This window comes from Somniosus microcephalus, chromosome 22 (genome assembly GCF_052327205.1).
Source record: "Somniosus microcephalus isolate GS21.2 chromosome 22, FLI_Smic_1.0, whole genome shotgun sequence".
Lineage (NCBI taxonomy): Eukaryota > Metazoa > Chordata > Chondrichthyes > Squaliformes > Somniosidae > Somniosus > Somniosus microcephalus.
Genome location: NC_141008.1, coordinates 72,641,718 through 72,662,392, shown reverse-complemented (window position 1 = coordinate 72,662,392; position 20,675 = coordinate 72,641,718). Strand labels below are relative to the sequence as shown.

General features: G+C 46.9%; 1 protein-coding gene across 1 annotated transcript in view; it reads right to left on the bottom strand.

Annotated features, from left to right (window-relative positions):
• pimreg (PICALM interacting mitotic regulator) overlaps positions 1-5,617 on the bottom strand; it is a 44,058-nt gene extending 38,441 nt beyond the window's left edge. Inside the window, 1 exon segment of the mRNA XM_085965036.1 lies at positions 3,837-5,617. Coding sequence (XP_085821162.1) covers positions 3,837-4,106 — 270 coding nt within the window. The 5' untranslated portion in view covers positions 4,107-5,617.
• Positions 5,618-20,675: the final 15,058 nt, after the last annotated feature.

Below are 20,675 nucleotides of genomic sequence, written 5' to 3'. Positions count from 1 at the left end.
GGGTTTCAGCAGATGAGCCTGGGCGGAGTTGGGTGATGTTACGGGGGAGGAAATAGGCGGTCTTAGTGATGGCACGATGTGTGGTCAGAAGCTCAGTTCAGTCAAATATGACACCAAGCATGATAAATATGGCAGAAATGCATACTATATACTGTAAAAGAATCCATGTGGTGTGGAGAGTTAATAATAAACTGCATATTCAAACAAATTAAAAATCATATGAAAATGATACTAATAAGCAGCCACTTCAGGATATATTGACTCCATTCTCCTAATCTCTGGATCATGCTTTGCTTTGCTCCACCAAGTATGTTGGCTTCAGCAGCTGTTAACCATCAGCCTTTTGCTTACAACAGCTAAACCATATAGACTCTCATCTAGACTCATCCTCCAGTGATTCACCCTATTCCCACCCAGAAAATCATCATCATCATCATCATCCAGCTGGATGAAAATCCATTCAATAAACACTCCTCGATAAAGTACATCTTCCGATTTCTGAGTCCCAGTACTTTCCAAACCATTTCTTCCACCCTTGGAACGATTTAATTTCATAATGGTACTGTTTTAATTTGGACTTCAAGAAACCAGTGTTTGCAAGGCAACGCCCAGCATTTGTGCTGCTAAATCCATCTCTTATTCTGGTAGCTGATTCATTCTTTCATAGATCGAGAGGTTTTCTGCCCTGGTACACATTATAGGAATTCTTGTGTGTTCCTCTCTCGTATCTCGTATGTCAATTAAAAGCCAAATGTGTGCTCACAAACTAGCTAAAAACACACTCTATAGACTGTAAGGGCACAAATATACAATCCTCGTCTCACATAAGTGGTTGTGGGGCACACGGAGGCATCACAAGTCCATCTCAGGTCCCAAACTGGCACTAGAGAAGAACGAACAAACTTGCATTTATATAGTGCCTTTCACGACCACAGGAAATCCCAAAGCGCTTCACAGCCAATGAAGAACATAAGACGCAAGAGCAGTAGGTCGGCCATTCGGCCCCTCGAGCCTGCTCCGCCATTCAATAAGATCATGGCTGATCTGATCTTGGCCTCAACTCCACTTCCCTGCCCGCTCCCCATAATCCTTCACTCCCTTACCATTCAAAAATCTGTCTATCTCCACCTTAAATATATTCAATGACTCCGCCTCCACAGCTCTCTGGGGAAGAGAATTCCAAAGATTCACGATCCTCAGAGAAGAAATTCCTCCTCATTTCCGATTTAAATGGGCGACCCCTTATTCTGAACTTATGCCCCCTAGTTCTAGATTCCCCCCTTTTGAAGTGTAGTCACTGTCATAATGTAGGAAATGTGGCAGCCAATGTGCACACAGCAAGCTCCCACAAACAACAATGAAATAATGACCAGATAACCCATTTTACTGATGCTGGTTGAGGGATAAATATTGTCCAGGACACCGGGGAGAACTCCCTGCTCTAGTTCAAAATAGCACCACGGGATCGCATCCAAAAGACGGACCCCAGACAGTGCAGCACTCCCTCACTACTGCATTGGAGCGTCAGCCTAGATTTTATGCTCTCTGAAGTGAGACTTGAACCTATGACCTTCTGACTCAGGAGGCGAGAGTGCTACCAATGGAGCCGCGGCGGACATTAGAGAGCACCAAATTAGAGCACGACGCACTCCTCATTTTTTAAACTGTTTGCAGCTTAACTGTACGTTGCAGTTGGCTTCGATTGGAACATGGAGCGCAACCACAGCCTAAATCAAATACTGCAGAAACTCTGCAATAAAATCGCCCCAGAAACCTACAATACAAGCAAGATTGTTAGACTAGATGGCAAAAACAATTCATTAGATTAGTATTCAAAAGGTGAGAAGGGATACAGATTACACAACACACTCTGGAGACTGACCTCAAGAGGAGGGAAAAAGGGGTAAATGAAGGAAATTTACCAAACTGTCTGATAGGACACTATATATTCAGGAAAAATCACATTTCCCATCTTATTCTTGGCAGCATACTATTAGTCATACAAAATACATGTGACATTTAGCTTCACAGCTATTTGTCAAGAATTGGTTAATAAATGAAAGATTTAAGTCAACAACTCTATTTATAGTGGGGAAAAATCTTACAAGACAAGTTTATTGGTTTCATTTAGCCAACAACACAGTTCATCAATTTATAACCAAATGTTTTTGTACAAAAAAAGCTACCAGTTTCCACCTATTCCAGGCGAACGAGAGGAACCAATTCACCAATTAGTGCAGTGTTGGTTAATATTCACCCAGTAAAAATCAATGCGATACAATCTGCAGAACAGGGGAAAAACTCCAGACTGATGTCACACCTCAACAGCCAACTAGAAGACCACGTCGAGATTGAAGTGTCACAAATCACTGATTATTTAATAGTAATTGACAAACATGGAAAATATTTATTTCTCATCGATCACTTTTAATTAAAACAAGATCGAGTCAGAACTGCTAGCAGGATGGGCAGACAAGTGGCAGATGGAATTTAATACAGAGAAGTGTGAGGTGATGCATTTTGGCAGAAGGGATAAGGAGAGGCAATATAGACTTAATGGCACAGTTCTAAAGAGTGTTGAGGAACCTGGGGGTTCATGTGCATAGATCTTTGAAAGTGGCAGAACATATTGAGAGAGTAGTTAGCAAAGCACATGGGATCTTGGGCTCCATAAATAAAAAGGTATGGAGTACAAAAGCAGGGAAGTTATGCTGAACCTTTATAAAGCTCTGGTTAGGCCACAACTAGAGTATTGCGTCCAGTTCTGGTCACCACACTTTGGGAAGGATGTGAAGGTCCTCGAGAGGGAGGAGGGATTTTAGCTACAAGGTTAGGTTGGAGAAGCTGGGGTTGTTCTCCTTTGAGCAAAGGAGGTTGAGGGGAGATTTGATAGAGGTGTAGAAGATTATGACGAGTTTGGATAAGGTAGACAGAAAAAGGCTGTTCCCATTAGCTGGTGGTAAAAGGACTAGGGGACACAGATTTAAGGTTTTGGGCAAGAGATAGAGGGGGGAACGTGAGGAAGAACTTTTTTCACGCAGCGAGTGGTGAGGACCTGGAACTCGCTGTCATCGAGGGTGGTGGAAGCGGAGACACTCAATGATTTCAAGGGGAGACTGGATAGGCACTTGAGGGAAATAAACTGGCAGGACTACGGGGATAGAGCGGGGGAATGGGACTGACGGGATTGTTCTAGAGAGCCGGCATGGACTCGGTGGGCCGAATGGCCGCCTTCTGTGCCGTTATGACTCTATGCTGATCCAAAAAAAGCCACAACCTGTCTGCTGCCTTATCTGGGGCCACGCGAAGGACACGTCTGCTACAGATAACAACACTTTTGAAATAAATCAATAGGTGAAAATAAAGGGAACCCAAACTGCTCAAAGGGTGCCTTCCATGTGTAAGCGATGGAAGCAACAGTTCCACATATGTAATTACACACACTTTCTTGATAACTCTCTTCTGATTTAATTCAGCCAATTGCCACATCAGCTCATTTCAGCTGAACCAGCCGCACAAGTTTATTAAACTACAATGTACACAGAGAACACAACGGCCCGGGTCACTACCTTATACATACAAGGCACAAATTCCTTCTTTCCCCCAACTGCTTTCCAAGCGCTGAACAATCCTCTAGGGGATACTATTGCCTCTCCAACTGCTTTTAGGTTATTCTTTTAATTTGAATCCCGGAGTTCATGAGCGGCTCCTGACGTTTATGGTTTCAAATAGCAGTTCTTAAATTATGAAACCTTGACGCTTTGAATTCAAAACTAACTAACGCGAGCCACGGTCCTACGGGAGACGGTAGTCCGTGTGAGTAAAGGCACCTTTACCTGAGAGACGTTGCCCCAGGTGTTCCTCGCAGCCCGACCCAGACTTTGCATCGGGTTCGGCTTCTTCCTGAGCTCCAGACTCTCCCAGCTCGGGGTGTCGTCGATGTTAAAGTCCAGCTGTTTGAGAGGCAGCCTCTTCCTCAGGGACATGCGGAGGGTATTGAGGGAGCTGGACGAGGGCATCTTCCTGAAGACATGGGCTGCCGGGCTGTCGCCTTCCTCCCGCAGGATCTGGTGTGTCTTCCTCCAGCTTGTAGTCACAGCCTCCATGATTCTGCGCCGCTCCCGCTATCTCTCAGCAATCTCTTCCCCTCCCAATTTTTCTTTATTGTTTTTGAATTTGGCGCAACTTTGTAGCCGGGCGGAATTCCCGCGATCTGATTGGTGAAACTTACAAGATCGCGAGGTCTGCCCCCTCACCGATTGGCTGCCGGTTACATCACTCCCTGTGTAACGCTTGGAATTGTTTCCCTGGCCGGGGATTAACTAACGCGCTGCTTTGTGTTCAGTCCTTTGCTTTCACGGATCTTTTTGCCGAACTAATAAAAGAAACAATGTGTCTTTATTTTTTTTATAATGGGCTGATTGAAATTACCTTTGCATTCTTGCGAATCCAGCGCCCTCTGGTGATGTGATGGTCACAGGCTGAAATTCTCACCCCAGCCACTGATGCAGTTGTGTTCATTAAACCTGCGAAGCAAATCCTTGGTACATACAGAAAGATGGTAAGATATCTTCCTGCATCACCAAGGATTTGCATCACAGGTTTTAAAGCACTGAGCTTTCTGCGTGAGTTTGACAATATAGGGAGCAATCGGTTCCAAAATTATCGTTTAAATGACGGTCACACATTTTGTCGTTTGAACAGGCCGTCTGTTTGTTTTTCCTTCCGACCGTGAGGGGGGGGAGGGGATTTGCACATTGCCACCCTGGAACAATTCGGGACAAAGGAGAGTGAGCTGGGGGAGGGTGATGAAACACGTTTGTTGCCTCGCTGAGATTCATTAAAAGGTTAACTGATCAGCTTGGGCTTCAGAAACCTGACAATCTGGATATTTGTGTTGCCAAAGTAGTTCAAATGGAGCTTAACTCTTTTCTACACCACAACAACACAAATGAACACACAACTTCAGGGTTTAACACACACTAATCATTAGAGTGCAAACTATAAAGTATATAGCCAACACAAGACTGGAAGCATTAGACACAGTTTTTATCATTAACCTGCTAAACCCACTGGCAAATAAACAGATTTTACACTTAAGAATCAGCAGGGCAGGAACAGATCAGATCAGGTTCTCCTGTGCCTGTGTCCCCCCATGCCCACCTCAATCTTCCAGCCTCGGGCACAGATACAATGAGCGAATGATACTCTTCTGTGCTGCAAACTGCTTGTGTTCTTAGAGCAGAGAAGGCTAAGAGGAGATTTGAGAGAGGTGTTTAAAATCATGAAGGGTTTTGGTAGAGTAAATGGAGAGAAACTCTTTCCAATGACTGAAGGGTCGATACCCAGACGGCACAGATTTAAGGTGATTGGCAAAAGAACCAGTGGCGACATAAAGAAAAACTTTTTTACGCAACGAGTGGTTAGGATTAGGAATGCTCTGCCTGATAGGGCGGTGGATACAGATTCAATAAAAACATAAGAACATAAGAAATAGGAGCAGGAGTAGGCCAATCGGCCCCTCGAGCCTGCTCCACCATTCAATAAGATCATGGCTGATCTGATCCTAACCTCAAATCTTCTATCACTCTCCATCCCACCCGAACCCATGTGATCTCCTGGGAGAGACGAAAAAGTAGATAAAAAACCCAATGGCCAATTTGGGAGAAAAAATCTGGGAAATTCCTCTCTGACCCATCTAGGCGATCGAAACTCGTCCAGGAGATCACTCTGTCCCTATATTTTCTACAGTACTTACCTTCTGTAAAGGCGATCTCCACCCCAGCCAGGAACAGGAATAAAACCATCTCCTGAAATCTAACACAGAATTAGAACACAAGAAGTAGGAACAGAACCAGGCTACATGGCCCCTGGGCCCGCTCCACTACCCACAGGGCCATGACCATTCCAAACCTAGACTCATGTCCAATTTCCTGCCAGCTCCCCGTAACCCTTAATTCCCTTTACTTCTAGGAAACTATCTGTGGTAAACCACTGCTAACTCTGTACATGTCTGTGTGGTAAACCACTGTTAACTCTGTACAGGTCCAGGCATGTCTCCGCCCCTGGCTCCACCCCTAAGCCCGGGTATAAAGGTGACTCACCACCCTTCCCCCGGGAGCTCTTAGGATGGATCCACCAGCAGAGGCATGCTCCAGTTCTTAGTCAATAAAAGCCTACTTCGTATAAGTTCAACTCCATGGGCTAGATTTTCAGTATAGGCAGTTTTGGGGCGCTAACCTTAGCGCCTGCCCGAAGTTAGCGCCCGCCCCAAAGTAGCGCCCCGTTGCTGGAAATTCAGTGGCTTCGCCCTAAGAGGTTGGTGGAGCGCTAAAAGACGCGTTCCACTACTATCTTTAGGCGCTAATCCGGCGGTCCAGAGGTATAGCGCCCAGGCAGGGCGCAGCGCGGTTGCGGTCATTTTTGGACTGACAGCAGACCCCGTGGCGCCGACCAGCTCTTAAAGGGGGAAGGGACGAATTGGTCTGCTGCCACGCCCTGCACACTGCAGCCTGGCAAAGAGGCCTCAACACTGCTGCTCAGACCCAGGGAGTCATGGCAACGCCAGAGAAGGCCCGTCAGCGTGCCCTGCGCTTCTCAGAGGGTGATCTGGACATAATGGTCACAGCTCTGGAGGTGAGGCGCAAGATCTTGTTCCCAGAGAGTGGAAGGAATCCAACCCACCACGACTACACCAAAGCCTGGAAGCAGATCGCCCAGAGGGTGACGTTCACCGGCGATGCCCCCAGGACCCACAAACAATGTCGTAAAAAATACAACGACCTGATCAGGATTGTCAGGGTGAGTACCCTTTCCAGTCTCCTCCTCATTCTTGCACGTACACCTGACATGATGGGCAAAGGGAGCTGAAAGTCCTATTGGCCAGCCCTCAGCCAGCAGCATTGGGACAGCCATGAGCATCAATTGGCCATTCGGCACTCTACACTCTGGCCAAGCTATTCCACCATGGGAGGCTGTGCACACTACATCAGGGCTTCACTCTGTCCAAGCTATTCCACCATGGGAGGCAGTGCACACTACATCAGGGCTTCACTCTGGCCAAGCTATTCCACCATGGGAGGCAGTGCACACTACATCAGGGCTACACTGCGCACTTACAGCCCGTCCTTTCTCTTGCAGGCTAAAGTAGCCTTTAATCGCCAGGCCCGTGCCAGGGGTGGCCGCACCAAGCTGCAGAAGCTCACTCGGCTGGAGGAGCGCGTGTGTGTGCTCATGGGAGCCTGTGTGCTCGTCCCCACAGCGTGCGGAGTAGCCGACCCTCCACTGCCCGGCAATGGTAAGGACCTCGCCTTTTGGCCCTCTCGCGTTGCACTGGCCCATCCGAGCTACCTCCTTTGCCACTGTCCCACCAATGCGCTGAATGCCACCAGTCCTAACTCCCTCGCTGACGCCGTCTCCTCACTCTGAAGCTACTCTTGTGCATTCCTGCTTTCAGCTGGTGACGACCAGGACCCTGAAGCTGCCAGTGACAGCACCTCCGAGCAGGAGGAGGAGGAGGAGCAAGCCGGACCATCGGGGGAACAGTCACGTCCCGCAGGAGAGGAGGAAATGCTTGACACCTCCTCACTGGATGAGTGCCTGGAGGAACTGTCGCAGGGCAATGCAGCTTCTGGGACCAGTGGCGTCCAGCCACCCAGGAGCCGTGCGCGTAGCCCGCGGCCTTCCCACCAAAGGGGGCAAGGATCAGAGGGGAGTGCTGCTGATCGGCACACTCGCCGCCACCAACGTGGCAAGGGTCGCCTAGTTCGGCCCCCTCCTCCCCAGCGGGAGAGTCGCGACTCCAGTCCGGACACCTTCACCTCGGAGGAGGTTCGGAAGCTGGATAAGATGGCCGAGGATTCGGACCGGCGCCACACGGAGCTCATGAGCATGGTGGGGCACATGCCTGAGGCCATCGAGTCGCTGGCGACCAGTGTGCGCGAGTTCGGGGCAGCAACTGCCGCGAGTGGCGGCATGCTGACTGATGCCGTCAAGACCCTGGCGGATGTGATGTGGGCACACACCAGGACAACAGGGGCACTCACTGCTGCCACATGCGCTGTCTCAGGCAGGCATCGCCAGGGCAGCCGCCGCGCTGGACCATCCCAGCAAGCCGCCCCTCGGCTGATTGTTGCGGATCCTGCAGTGCGGGCCCGGCCGAGTGTCACCGCGCCACAGCACCAGCCAGCGCATCCCAGACGCCAGCTGGGCCACATTGCGCCATCCGTCGCCGCCATTCCCCCACTGGGGCGTCAAGGCAAGCGGCTGCAGCTGATGGTGGCCAGGCTCAGGTGCGCCACTCAGCAGACGGCCCCTCGAGGCCCAAACGCCGTGTAGGCCGCCCCCCAGCGGCATCTGGCGGAAGGGCATCTGAGCCTCAGGCGCCTTCCCCCAGCCTCGCAGCAGCCACTGGGCAGAGCTTGCGAAGGAGCAGCAGACCGGGCAGGGGAGGCAAAAGGCTGGGCAAGGTCTCGCCCTCGCGGGCCACTCAGTAGAGGGTGTGGCCAGCTTTCCTTTTATATGGCAGTGGCCATCTTTATTTTGCCCATGGTTGTATTGTTGGAGGGCTTATTTTTCGCGTTAGGCCGACGTTGAGGCCCGGTGTAAAGAAATGTGGAGTGACTCCTCCCCAGTTTGTGGGAGTGAGTCGTTTGTTGGGCTTTTTGTGGGGCCCGTTTATTGTTTATGGGGATTCATGTGGGAAGGGCTTTTCATTTTTGTGTAATAAATAATTATCTTTATTCATGCAGTCTCCATGGTTGTTCTTCTTAGTGTTTGTTGGCTTCGCCGGCTGAGGGCTTGTGGAGCGGCTGCATTCATCTTCCCTCATGGCCCCTGGCCATTCCCTGACAGGGGGCTTAGAAGTACCATGTAATAAGGTGGCGTCGTGCGGCCATTGGCCCTGGTCGCTCCCTCCTGGGAACGTACTCCTGCTCCTCCTCCTCCTCCTCATGCTCCTCCTGCTCCTCCTCCTGAGGTGCTGGTCCAACGTCAGGTGGCAGTTCCTGAGTCCTGCGGATAGCCAGGTTGTGTAGCATGCAGTAAACCACCACAAATTGGGAGACACGGTCCGGCGAATACTGGAGAGCTCCTCCGGAGCGATCAAGGCAGCGGAACCGCTGCTTGAGGACCACAATAGTTTGCTCGATGATGTTGCGGGTCGTTTGATGGCTCTCGTTGTAGGCCTCTTCAGCAGCGGTCCTGGGCGCGCGGAGCGGGGTCATGAGCCAGGTGCACAAAGGATAGCCTTTGTCCCCGAGTAGCCATCCTCTTGGGGGAGGCTGTGCCTGGAACATGTCATGCACAGTACACTGCCACAGGATAAGGCATTGTGGCTGCTGCCTGGGAAGCTGGCATTGACTGCCATGATGTGCTGCTTGTGGTCACACACCAGCTACACATTCAGAGAATGGCAGCCCTTCCTGTTGCGATACTGCTCGCCATGCTCCAGAGGGGCCCACAAAGCCACATGCGTACAGTCAATGGCGCCCTGCACCAAGGGGAATTCCCCGAGTCTGGAAAATCCCAATGCGCGCTGATGCTGTCTCTCCAGGGCCATGGGGAAGGAGATGAATTGGCTTCTCCTTCTGAACAGTGCTTCGGTCACCTGGCAGATGCAGTGGTGTGTGCCGTACTGGGAGATGTTTGCTATGTCCCCAGCAGCGTATTGGAAGGAGCCGGTGGCATTGAAGTTAAATGCCACCGTCACCTTCACTTCCACCGACAGAGATGTCCTGCACCTGAGCTTTGGCCGCAGATCTCGGCGAAGCAGGTGGCAGATCTCTGCAATCACCCCCTTTCGGAATCGGAGCCTTTTAACACATCGCGCGGCTCTCATGTTTAGGTTGGAGCGCTGCTGGCGGTATAGCCTGACTGGATAAGGCCTATGTGGCCGACGCCTGTAGCCCCCTCTGCCTCTAGCCAGGGCTGCCCCTCTCACAATGCGTCTGCGAGCCCTACGGACATGGAGCTGCAGCTTCGCGTTGGCACCCCATGCAACCCCCATCAAATCCTGGCAAACACTCAAATTTCCAAAAGGCCACTTGCAGCGCTCTGGCATGAGTCCAAAAATACCTGAGCTCTTGCTGCTTGAAACCAGTTAGCTATCCTCGTTGTTGTGTCTCCAGAAATGCGTTGCACAAGAGTGTTTTCTGAAAAAAGGCTGGCCTTTATACTGGAGAGCACGTCCCCTTTAATTTGCGCCCCCCAGGGCCCGCGCTGGTTGTGTTGCGTTCCTTTTTCCAAACGCTCTGGCCGCCAGCCGCACAATGGGGCGGTCCGACTGAAGTTTGGAATCGGGGCGCACAAAGGGCGTTGCACGAGGATGTGACGTCATTTTCTGAGCGCGCATCCGGGCGGGCGCTAAACTTTGCGCCGGCGCTAACGGGCAACTTAATTTGGGGTGGGGCGCAAACTGCGCTGCGCACGGGCGCTACACGCATAGCGCCCGAAAATCACTTCTCTTAAGGCGCTAACTGCTGGCGCTATCAACTGAAAATCTAGCCCGTAGTCTTTGGTGTTGTTGATAGTGCATCACTATCTATTTCTGTTTTAAATTTATTTAATGATGTAGCTTCCTCAGCTTTCTGGGGCAGCAAATTCCACAAACCTACCACCCTCTGAGTGAAGAAGTTTCTCCTCATCTCAGTTTTGAAAGAGCAGCCCCTTATTTTAAGATTATGCCCCCTAGTTCTAGTTTCACCCATCATTGGGAACATCCTCACCGCATCCACCCGATCAAGCCCCTTCACAATCTTATATGTTTCAATAAGATCGCCTCTCATTCTTCTGAACTCCAATGAGTAGAATCCCAATCTACTCAACCTCTCCTCATATGACCACCCCCTCATCCCCGGGATTAACCGAGTGAACCTTCTTTGTACTGACTCGAGAGCAAGTATGTCTTTTCTTAAGTATGGACACCAAAACTGTATGCAGTATTCCAGGTGCGGTCTCACCAATACCTTGTATAACTGCAGCAATACCTCCCTGTTTTTATATTCTATCCCCCTAGCAATAAAAGCCAACATTCCATTGGCCTTCTTGATCACTTGCTGCACCTGCATACTAACTTTTTGAGTTTCGTGCACCAGGACCCCCAGATCCCTTTGTATTACAGTACTTTTCAGTTTCTTGCCATTAAGATAATAACTTGCTCTATGATTTTTCCTGCCAAAGTGCATAACCTCACACTTTCCAGTATTGTATTCCATCTGCCAAATCTCTGCCCACTTACTTAGCCTGTCTATGTCACTTTGCAGGTTTTTTATGTCCTCCTCACTCACTACTTTCCCTCCCATCTTTATATCATCTGCAAACTTTGATATGTTACACTCGGTCCCCTCCTCCAAATCGTTAATATAGATTGTAAAGAGTTGGGGACCCAGCACTGACCCCTGCGGAACACCACTAGTTACGGATTGCTAGTCTGAGAATGAACCATTTATCCCAACTCTCTGCTTAGAGAGCCAATTCTCCACCCACGCCAGAATATTACCCCCAATCCCGTGATTTTTTATCTTGAGCAATAATCTTTTGTGTGGCACCTTGTCAAATGCCTTTTGGAAGTCTAAATACACTACATCCACTGGTTCTCCTTTATCCACCCTGTATGTTACTTCCTCAAAGAACTCAAGCAAATTTATCAAACATGACTTCCCCTTCATGAAACCATGCTGAGTTTGTCCTATTAAATTATGTTTATCCAAATGTCCCGTTACTGTCTCCTTAATAATGGACTCTAACATTTTACCAACCACAGATGTTAGGCTAACAGGTCTATAGCTTCCAGCCTTCTGCCTACTACCCTTTTTAAATAAGGGTGTTACATTAGCAGTTTTCCAATCTGCTGGGACCTTTGCTGAGTCCAGGGAGTTTTGGAAAATGATTACCAATGCATCCACAATCCCTACCGCCACTTCCCTCAAGACCCTAGGGTGTAAGCCATCAGGTCCAGGGGATTTATCCGCCTTGAGTCCCATTATTTTACCAAGTACCACTTCCTTAGTGATTTTAATCGTATTTATCTCCTCCCCCCCTAGAGCCCCCTGTTTGTCCAGTGTTGGGATATTCTTAGTATCCTCTACCGTAAAGACTGATACAAAATATTTGTTCAGCGTTTTTGCCATCTCCATATTTCCCACCATTAATTTCCCGGTCTCATCCTCTAAGGGACCAACATTTACTTTAGCCACCCTTTTTCTTTTTATATAACTATAGAAACTTTTGCTATCCGTTTTTATATTTTTTGCTAATTTACTTTCATAATCTATCTTCCCTTTCTTAATCAATCTTTTAGTTATTTTTTGCTGTCTTTTAAAGACTTCCCAATCTTCTATCTTCCACTAGATTTGGCTACCTTATATGCCCTTGTTTTTAGTCGGATACTATCCTTAATTACTTTACTTAGCCACGGATGGCTATCTTTTCTTTTACACCCTTTTTTCCTCAGTGGAATATATATTTTTTGGAAGTTGTAAAATAACTCCTTAAATGTACACCACTGATCATGTACCGTCTTACCCTTTAATCTATTTTCCCAGTCCACTCTAATCAATTCTGCTCTCATACCTTCATAGTCTCCTTTATTCAAGCTCAGCACGCTTGTTTGAGATCCAACCTTCTCACCCTCTACTTGAATATGGAATTCAACCATGTTATGGTCACTCATTCCAAGGGGATCCTTTACTAGGACATTTTTAACTAATCCTGTCTCATTACACAGGACGAAATCTAAGGTTGCTTGCCCCCTGGTCGGTTCAGTTACATACTGCTCAAGAAACCCATCCCTAATACACTCAATGAACTCATCCTCAAGGCTGCTCTGCCCAGTTTGATTTGTCCAGTTAATATGATAGTTAAAATCCCCCATAATTATAGCTGTTCCCTTATTACAAGCTGCTCCTGCTCCTTTGACCCAATATCATTTCTCTGTATTATAGTGATTCCTTCCTTTATTAACATAGCCACCCCACCTCCCCTCCCTTCCTGCCTGTCCTTCCTGATTGTTAAATAACCTGGTATGTTTAATTCCCAGTCATGGTCACCCTTCAGCCATGTTTCTATAATGGCCACAAGATCATACCCATATGTAGTTATTTGTGCCGTTAACTCGTTCATTTTGTTACGAATGCTACGCGCATTCAGATAAAGAACTTTCAAATATGTTTTATGACACTTAGTTCCTGTTTTTTCCCCTTTTACTACTTTACCTTTTACTCCATACCTTCTGTCCCTTCCTGACACGTTCTGTTTTTTAATTTCCCCACTGCTACCTAAGTCTATGACCTTCTCCGTTGTCATTTCTGTTATTTGCTCTCTAGAAACCTCCCCCCCACTAATTAGTTTAAAGCCCTCTCTACAGCCCTAGTTATATGATTCGCCAGGACTCTAGTCCCAGCACTGGCCAAGTGGAGTCCGTCCCAACGGAACAGCTCCCTCCTGTCCCAGTACTGGTGCCAGTGTCCCAAGAAGCAAAACCCATTTCTCCCACACCAGTCTTTGAGCCATGCATTTAACTCTTTAATTTTATTTATCCTAGCCAAATTCGCTTGTGGCTCAGGTAATAACCCAGAGATTATTACCCTTGAGGTTCTGTTTTTTAATTTGACCCCTAGCTGCCCATACTCCTTTAACAGAACCTTCTTCCTTGTCCTATCTACGTTGTTTGTACCAACATGGACCACGACAACTGGATCCTCCCCCTCCCACTCCAAGTTTCTTTCCAGCCCAGAAGAGATGTCCTTAACCCTAGCACCGGGCAGGCAACACTGCCTTCGGGACGCCCGCTCTCGACTGCAGAGAACCCTATCTATACCCCTAATGATACTATCCCCTACCACTATAACATTTCTTTTTACTCCCTCCAATTGAATGGCCCCCTGCACCACGGTGCTATGGCCAGGTTGCTCATCCTCCCTGCAGTCCCCGCTCCTGCCCTCACAGGGAGTAAGAACCTCAATCCTGCTTGACAAGAGCAAGGGCTGCGGCTCCTTCAACACTACATCCTGGATCCCTGTACCTTCCTCACTCGTAGTCACACCGTCCTGTCCCTGACCACGGACTACATCTGCAGTAATTAATTTCATAAGTGTGACCACCTCCTGAAACATAGAGTCCAGGAACTTCTCCCCCTCCCTGATGTGTCGCAGTGTCTGAAGTTCGGTCTCAAGCTCTTTAACATGGAGCTTGAGTTCCTCTAGCAGCAAACACTTATCACAAATGTAATCACCGTGAGCCTCAATGGGGTCCACCAGCTCCCACATTTCACAACAGTGACACATCACCTGTTCACCCATATCTGTGTAATTAATTAAATTTCTTATTATTAATTATGAAGACCCTCTGCCCCGATATAGATGATAATATTACACCACTATTTAATAGGACTTACCAACTTACAGGTATAGAAGAGAAGGAAGAGAACCTACCAACCAGTTGATCACCAACCTCCCTCGTGGAAGCTGTCTGGGGGACCTATCCAGTTGAATTGTCTCACTGCTCCACGTCTGCAGTGTTGGATTAGCCTGAGAGAGAGGGAAGCAAAACAGAGCAACAAGCACCCCCTCACCTCCCACTTGCCCGAACTCTGCCACTTACCAAACTCTACTTACACTCAATGCGACCTCACTCAGCGCTACCACACTAAACCCGCCCCTTTTTATACCTGGATTCTACTTCCGGTTTCAACTCCCCAACAGCTTAATTTACTCTAAAAAATTTAACTTACTTCAAATAATTCACTTATTTACTCACTAAAATTCAGTAAATGCACTTAAAAGACTTTTTCTGCCACTTAGCAAAGTCTGCTTAAGCTCAATGCGATTGCACTTCAAATAGTAGCCTTCAAAAGGAAATTGGATAAATACTTGAAGGAAAAAAATTGCAGGAATATGAGGAAAGAGCGGGGGAGTGAGACTAACTGGATTGCTCTTCGAAAGAGCCGGCGCAGACTCAATGGGCCGAATAGTCTCCTTCTGTGCTGCACTATTCTATGATTCTATGACCAGCTCCTCTTCCCAATGATCCCAGGATTCTCTGCCAATGCTCCCAGATCCAGCAACCACCGCCCCATCCAGTGCTCTCAGACCCATGGACTCCCCTCTTAGTGCTCCGAAGCACTGGTACCCCCAGACCACCAAACCCTGGGATCCCTCCTACCCAGTGCTATCAGACTGTCACCTACCAGTGCTGCTTGCATTGGGAGCCACTGTTTAAGAACATAAGAAATAGGAGCAGGAGCCGGCCATTTGGCCCTTCGAGCCTGCTCCACCATTCAATCAGATGATGGCTGATCTTTTACCTCATCTCCACTTTCCCGTACTATCCACATATCCCTTGATTCCCTTAATATCCAAATATCTATCAATCTCTGTCTTGAATATACTCAATGACTGAGCCTCCACAGCCCTCTGGGGTAGAGAATTCCAAAGATTCACCACCCTCTGAGTGAAGAAATTTCTTCTCATCTCAGTCCTAAATGGCCGACCCCTTATTCTGAGACTGTGACCCCTGGTTCTAGACTCCCCAGCCCGGGGGAAACATCCTCCCTGCATCTACCCCGTCAAGCCCTGTAAGAATTTTGTATGTTTGTTCCTGAGCTGATAAACATTGGAACCTCCCTGATACTGCCAGGCTACAGAACCTCACTCCCCAGTGCTGCCAGACCCTGGTACCTCCCTGTAATGCCAGGACAAGCTGGGAGGCCCGACTGTTCATACCTGGGATTGCCCCCATTATGGCTAAACCCTGATATCTCCCCTCCTCACTACTGCCAGACCCCAGGATTATCCTGTAAACCAAAATCCACTTTTCACCTCCTCCCCCCACCCCCGCCCACAAGATGTCAAATTCCAGATTCCCCCGGCCCATAACAAATACTAAGTTACACAAAGAATCAAAAAATGATACAGCACAGAAGGAGGTCATTCGACCCATCGTGCCTGTATCAGCTCTACTGCAAAACCCTACACACCAACCTCCAAACTGTTACATGTTACCTACTCTCTCCCTTTGCTTTATAAAAGTTTGGAGGTAAAAGTTAGATATTTAGGTGAAGGAAGATACAATAATAATGAAGTCCACTTGTACTGGCCTCGTTAGACGTGCTCCTATCTAGTTATCCAGCAAGTTAAACACTCATTCAAATAATTCCTCGTGAAGCCGTTTCGCTGTTTTGAAGCTTTACTTGAACAAATTTGTGAAACTGTAAACAAAGACAAAGTATGTTTTGTACATAAACTGAGTACTATACATTCGATATTACATAAGATATAAACATATTTACAACAGTAGAATAGACTAATTGTATGACTAACTAACATTTGGACTAACTTCTGTAACTATCAAATATTAACCTTTTATAAACATAGTGTTATCAAAATACTACACTGACAAAGTTGCTATCATGCTAATAGACAAAGATACTCACAGATATTGCGCCTGGCCTAACATATGAGGTCAGATTACATTGGATTGCGAATCCCTCATGGAATTCTCCATTACTCAAGTCAGGTTCTTCCTGGAATTCTACTTCCTGGGATTCTACTTCCTGGGTCACACAGGAAGAAAGGTAGAAAGGTCAAATGACCTCTGCTGCACACAAACACTGCTGACACATAACCACCACCAGAGGGTACTATCTGCATGTAAAATGTCCATAATGTCCAGAACACCACTCCTTTACAGTTTTCACAGAAAGGACAGTATTGTAGGAATTGTCAGGTTCCTAATCAAAAGACTGAGATCGAGTCAGTCTGTTAACTAAACTAAGTTTAATACTGTTTTGCAGAAGTAACAATCAAACGCAGGAGAACTAACAAACAGGTCTATGCTCAATGCTGGCTCCACGCGGACTGAGAGCGAGGGCTCCTCCCTCTGACATCATCACGTTTCCCGCTGTTGGGAACGTCACGTGACCCACATGGTGACGTCATCGCGTTTGGTCTTAACCCTTTAGAGACCGCGCTATTTACATGTAGTAAAACGAATACAGGTACAGATTCATTCTGTTACAGATAATTATGTACATTGATGTAAGAGTCCCTTGGTGGCTCTGCCACAGTATCATAATATTCTATGCCCCGAGGACTGGTAGCAATCTCATAATGCCATGTAATAACTACAGAATTTGACTTATTCAATCACCGCAATTGAGTAGCTCTGATAATAAATTGTACGTTACATGGCGTAGCAAAATAACTTACAATTATATAACACCTTTAACATAGAAAAACAGTTCAAAGTGCTTCACAGAGGCATAAACAGAAAAGGGGGCCAAACCAAGGAAGGAGATATTAGGAAAGAGATGGGATTTCAAGAAGATCTTAAAAGAGGAGCAGGAGGTAGAGCTGTGGAGGGGTTTAGGGAGGGAATTCTGGAACGTGGGACCTAGATGGGGGAAGGCGGACCACCAATGATGATGCGAAGGGAGGGGGGATGCACAAACGGTCCGAGTCTATGGAACACAGAATTCTTGAGGGGAGGGGGCAGGGGGATCTATAGGGCTGTAGGAGGTTCCAGAGATAAGGAGAGGTGAGGCCATGAAGGGCTTTAAACACATGGATAATAATTTTTCAATTGGAGACATTGGAGGACCAAGAGACAATGCAGGTCAACAAGGACAGGGTGAGAGGTAAGCGGGAGGGAGACAGTGCATGAGGAGAGGGAACCATTTACAATGTCAGCTAGCATGGGGATAAGGAAGGAAAGTTGCGTGGTCAGCAGTTCGGTGGGTTTGGAGTCAAGGGAGCAGGAGATGGGTGTACGGACAAGATGAGCTTGGGGAGGGCGTGAGGGGAGATAGGAGAGAAACTAGTGACTAGAGAAAGATGTGAGTTCAGGGTTAGGCAACGGGGAGTACCTGTGTGGAGGTCTGGCCTAGTACGCAAACGGATGAGGGAGAAACAATAGAGGCAGCTGAATGCATGGACTCACAACACCTCTACTGATTTACTATTAGCAATGATGCGCCAGCAATATATTAAAAGTCTTGCATGTAGCGCACAGTACCTTTAAATGTAACACATATTCTGTTAAGATTTCCTGTCATGCTTTTTATGTCACATTCTTTTGTCACACTTTATAATTTTTTAGAGCTATTCTACTACTTACTGCTGTTTGGTTTATTCCCCACTGAATTTATAATGAATTTACGCTAAACAATTTATAATTTATCCAAACTTCTTGCAGTTGATTGGGCAATATACTATACATGTCCATTTCACCGTTAGCAATTTCTTCCAGCTGATGTTCAGTCCCATCCTTGCAGTCCTGCTCAATTACCCTTGTCTTTCCAAACATTGACTCCCAACACTACATCAGCCAGCCTAAACATAACCCCAAGGCACTTGCTCCCTCTCCCTGTACTACTTATGAATAACTCATCCCAGCGGCAGGAAAAATACACGATTCAAACAAGTATATGTCAAATATTCTATTGAAATAACATAAAATACCATAACATCTAATGTACAACTACATGTATTTTACAATAATTTATTTATTTTAAGGCTCAGTCCCCTTTTTTCTAAAGTCCTAAAATGATGTAAAAACCTTTTTATATTCAATTTAATCATGTGTCAATTTCTTTATTCTTGCGAATATTTACTTTATTCCCAATACCAAGAAAAATATAACACAAGAATAATTCTTTCTACATTAGATGATATAATGCTGCTCTCCTTATAAAACAGCACATCCTAGAACTATAGAATCAAGGAATTATAGAATTTTATTGCAGAGGAGGAGGCTATTCGGCCCATCGTCCAGTGCTGGCTCTCTGAAAGAGTTATCCACTTTGTTCCATTATATACAAACATACAAAATTGATGGACAGTAAAAGACCAGCTGGTCTATCAAGCCTGCCCACACTCATGATGGACGGAGCACATCATGACTAAATATTTCCTCTCCCACCATCCCCCCCTGCCCCCCCACCTGCCACCCCCCCCCCCCCCGCAGCAGCCATGTAATCTGCTGGGAGAGGCAACAAAAAGGTGGGAAAATCCCAGGGCCATTAAAGGAAAAAATATCTCTCGGACCTCCTCAGACGATCAAAACCAGATCAGGAGATCACATAGACCAAATGTTATCTATAAAGGCACTTACTTTCTATAAATGCATTCCCGGCCCTTTCCTTTTTTATTTATCGAGTATGTATTCCCTTTTAAAGACTATTTTGAATAATATTTTTATTACTGTTCCTAGCAGGGCATATCCCTACATAACAACATTTTCCTAATGTCTCCCTTTGTCCTATTGGTGATTTTAAATCTATGGACTCTACTTACTGACTCATGGGCCAGCTGAAATAGTTTTTCTCTCATTACCTTATCAAAACACTTCAGAATTTTGGAGATAGCTAACAGATGCCCTCTTTACTTTGTGAAGGATTTTGGACTTGTAAAAGAACCTGAAACAATCGGCTAGAAACCGATGACTTGCTAGCAACAGAGGCTAGAACACAGAACAGTTAAACTTGACGATTCAAGGGTGCTCGATGGTTTTTGCTATGACGTCTGGTTAAAAGTATCTGTCTGTAGCCTTAGTTCAAGATATGGCGCACTTTCCAAGGACAAGGAGAGATAAGGAAACATAACAAGATGGCTGTTTTGTTTTGAACCTTGAGAAAGGGAGAGTGAGGAGGGGAAAAAAACACACCAGTGGCCTGCTTTTGCTAACAGCAAGGAGTGATATAAGATCAGCCATTTTAAACTGAAAGAAGGAGACGGTCCAGGCGACAGAGCAGAAGAGAACCAATTGGGTGTCAATGGAAAATTAACCCCTCAATCTCCCGAAGCAGAAGACTTTGGCCATTCTGAGTTTCGAGTCACACTTCTGACTAAGGTTGTAAGCATCTCTATCTGTAAAACCGTTATGTTTTAAGTGTTAAGATCAATCGAGATTGAGTGACATTAGAGCCTAGTTGGTTAATGCAACTAAAGTAGGAGGTAAAGTAAAACCCGGGGAGATTTTAGCGGTTTTGGAAACAATAGAGAAGTTCAAGGAACTTATAAGGCTCAGGGAATCAGAAACAGGACAAACTCAGGGAGCTTATAGAATTGGAGACTGCCAAACCCCAGGAGGGGAGGAACAATTAGGGAACTCAAGGCAACAAGTAGGTGCAAGATCGGGGAGTTTATAAAAGAGTATGGAGTCTGCCATACAGGGGTACATTAGGGCCAAACTCCCAACGTGGGAGGAACAATTTGGGGACTCAAAGGAGGACACAGACCCTTTTGGAGCTTGTGAGGCTCGGCTCACGGAGCTCAAACAGGGGAAGAAACTCAAGGATAGGCAAACAAAGGCAGCCTGGCTATTAACCATTTCGCTTCAAGTTCAGAAGGAAACCGAGGGCAGGAGAAGAGAAGATTGAGGAATTGATGCAGAAGATAGCAGAGTTAGAGAAAGGGTTGGAGTACGAGAGAAGGGAACGAAGGAATGAAAACAAGCAGGCAGAGAGACAAACTCACTTCATAAAAGGACTTGCAGAGTATTATCAATCACAGGCTGCTGAAAAAGATCGAGAACTGGAACAGTGTAGGTCTAGTTATGCTGAACGCGACCACCAGATGGAAGGATTACGAAGACAGAATAGTGAGCTTCGAGCCTCAGTTAAGGCACAAGCAGTGCTTGCTCGAGAGGCGCAGGGAGATGCAGTCTCCCATGCCAGGTGT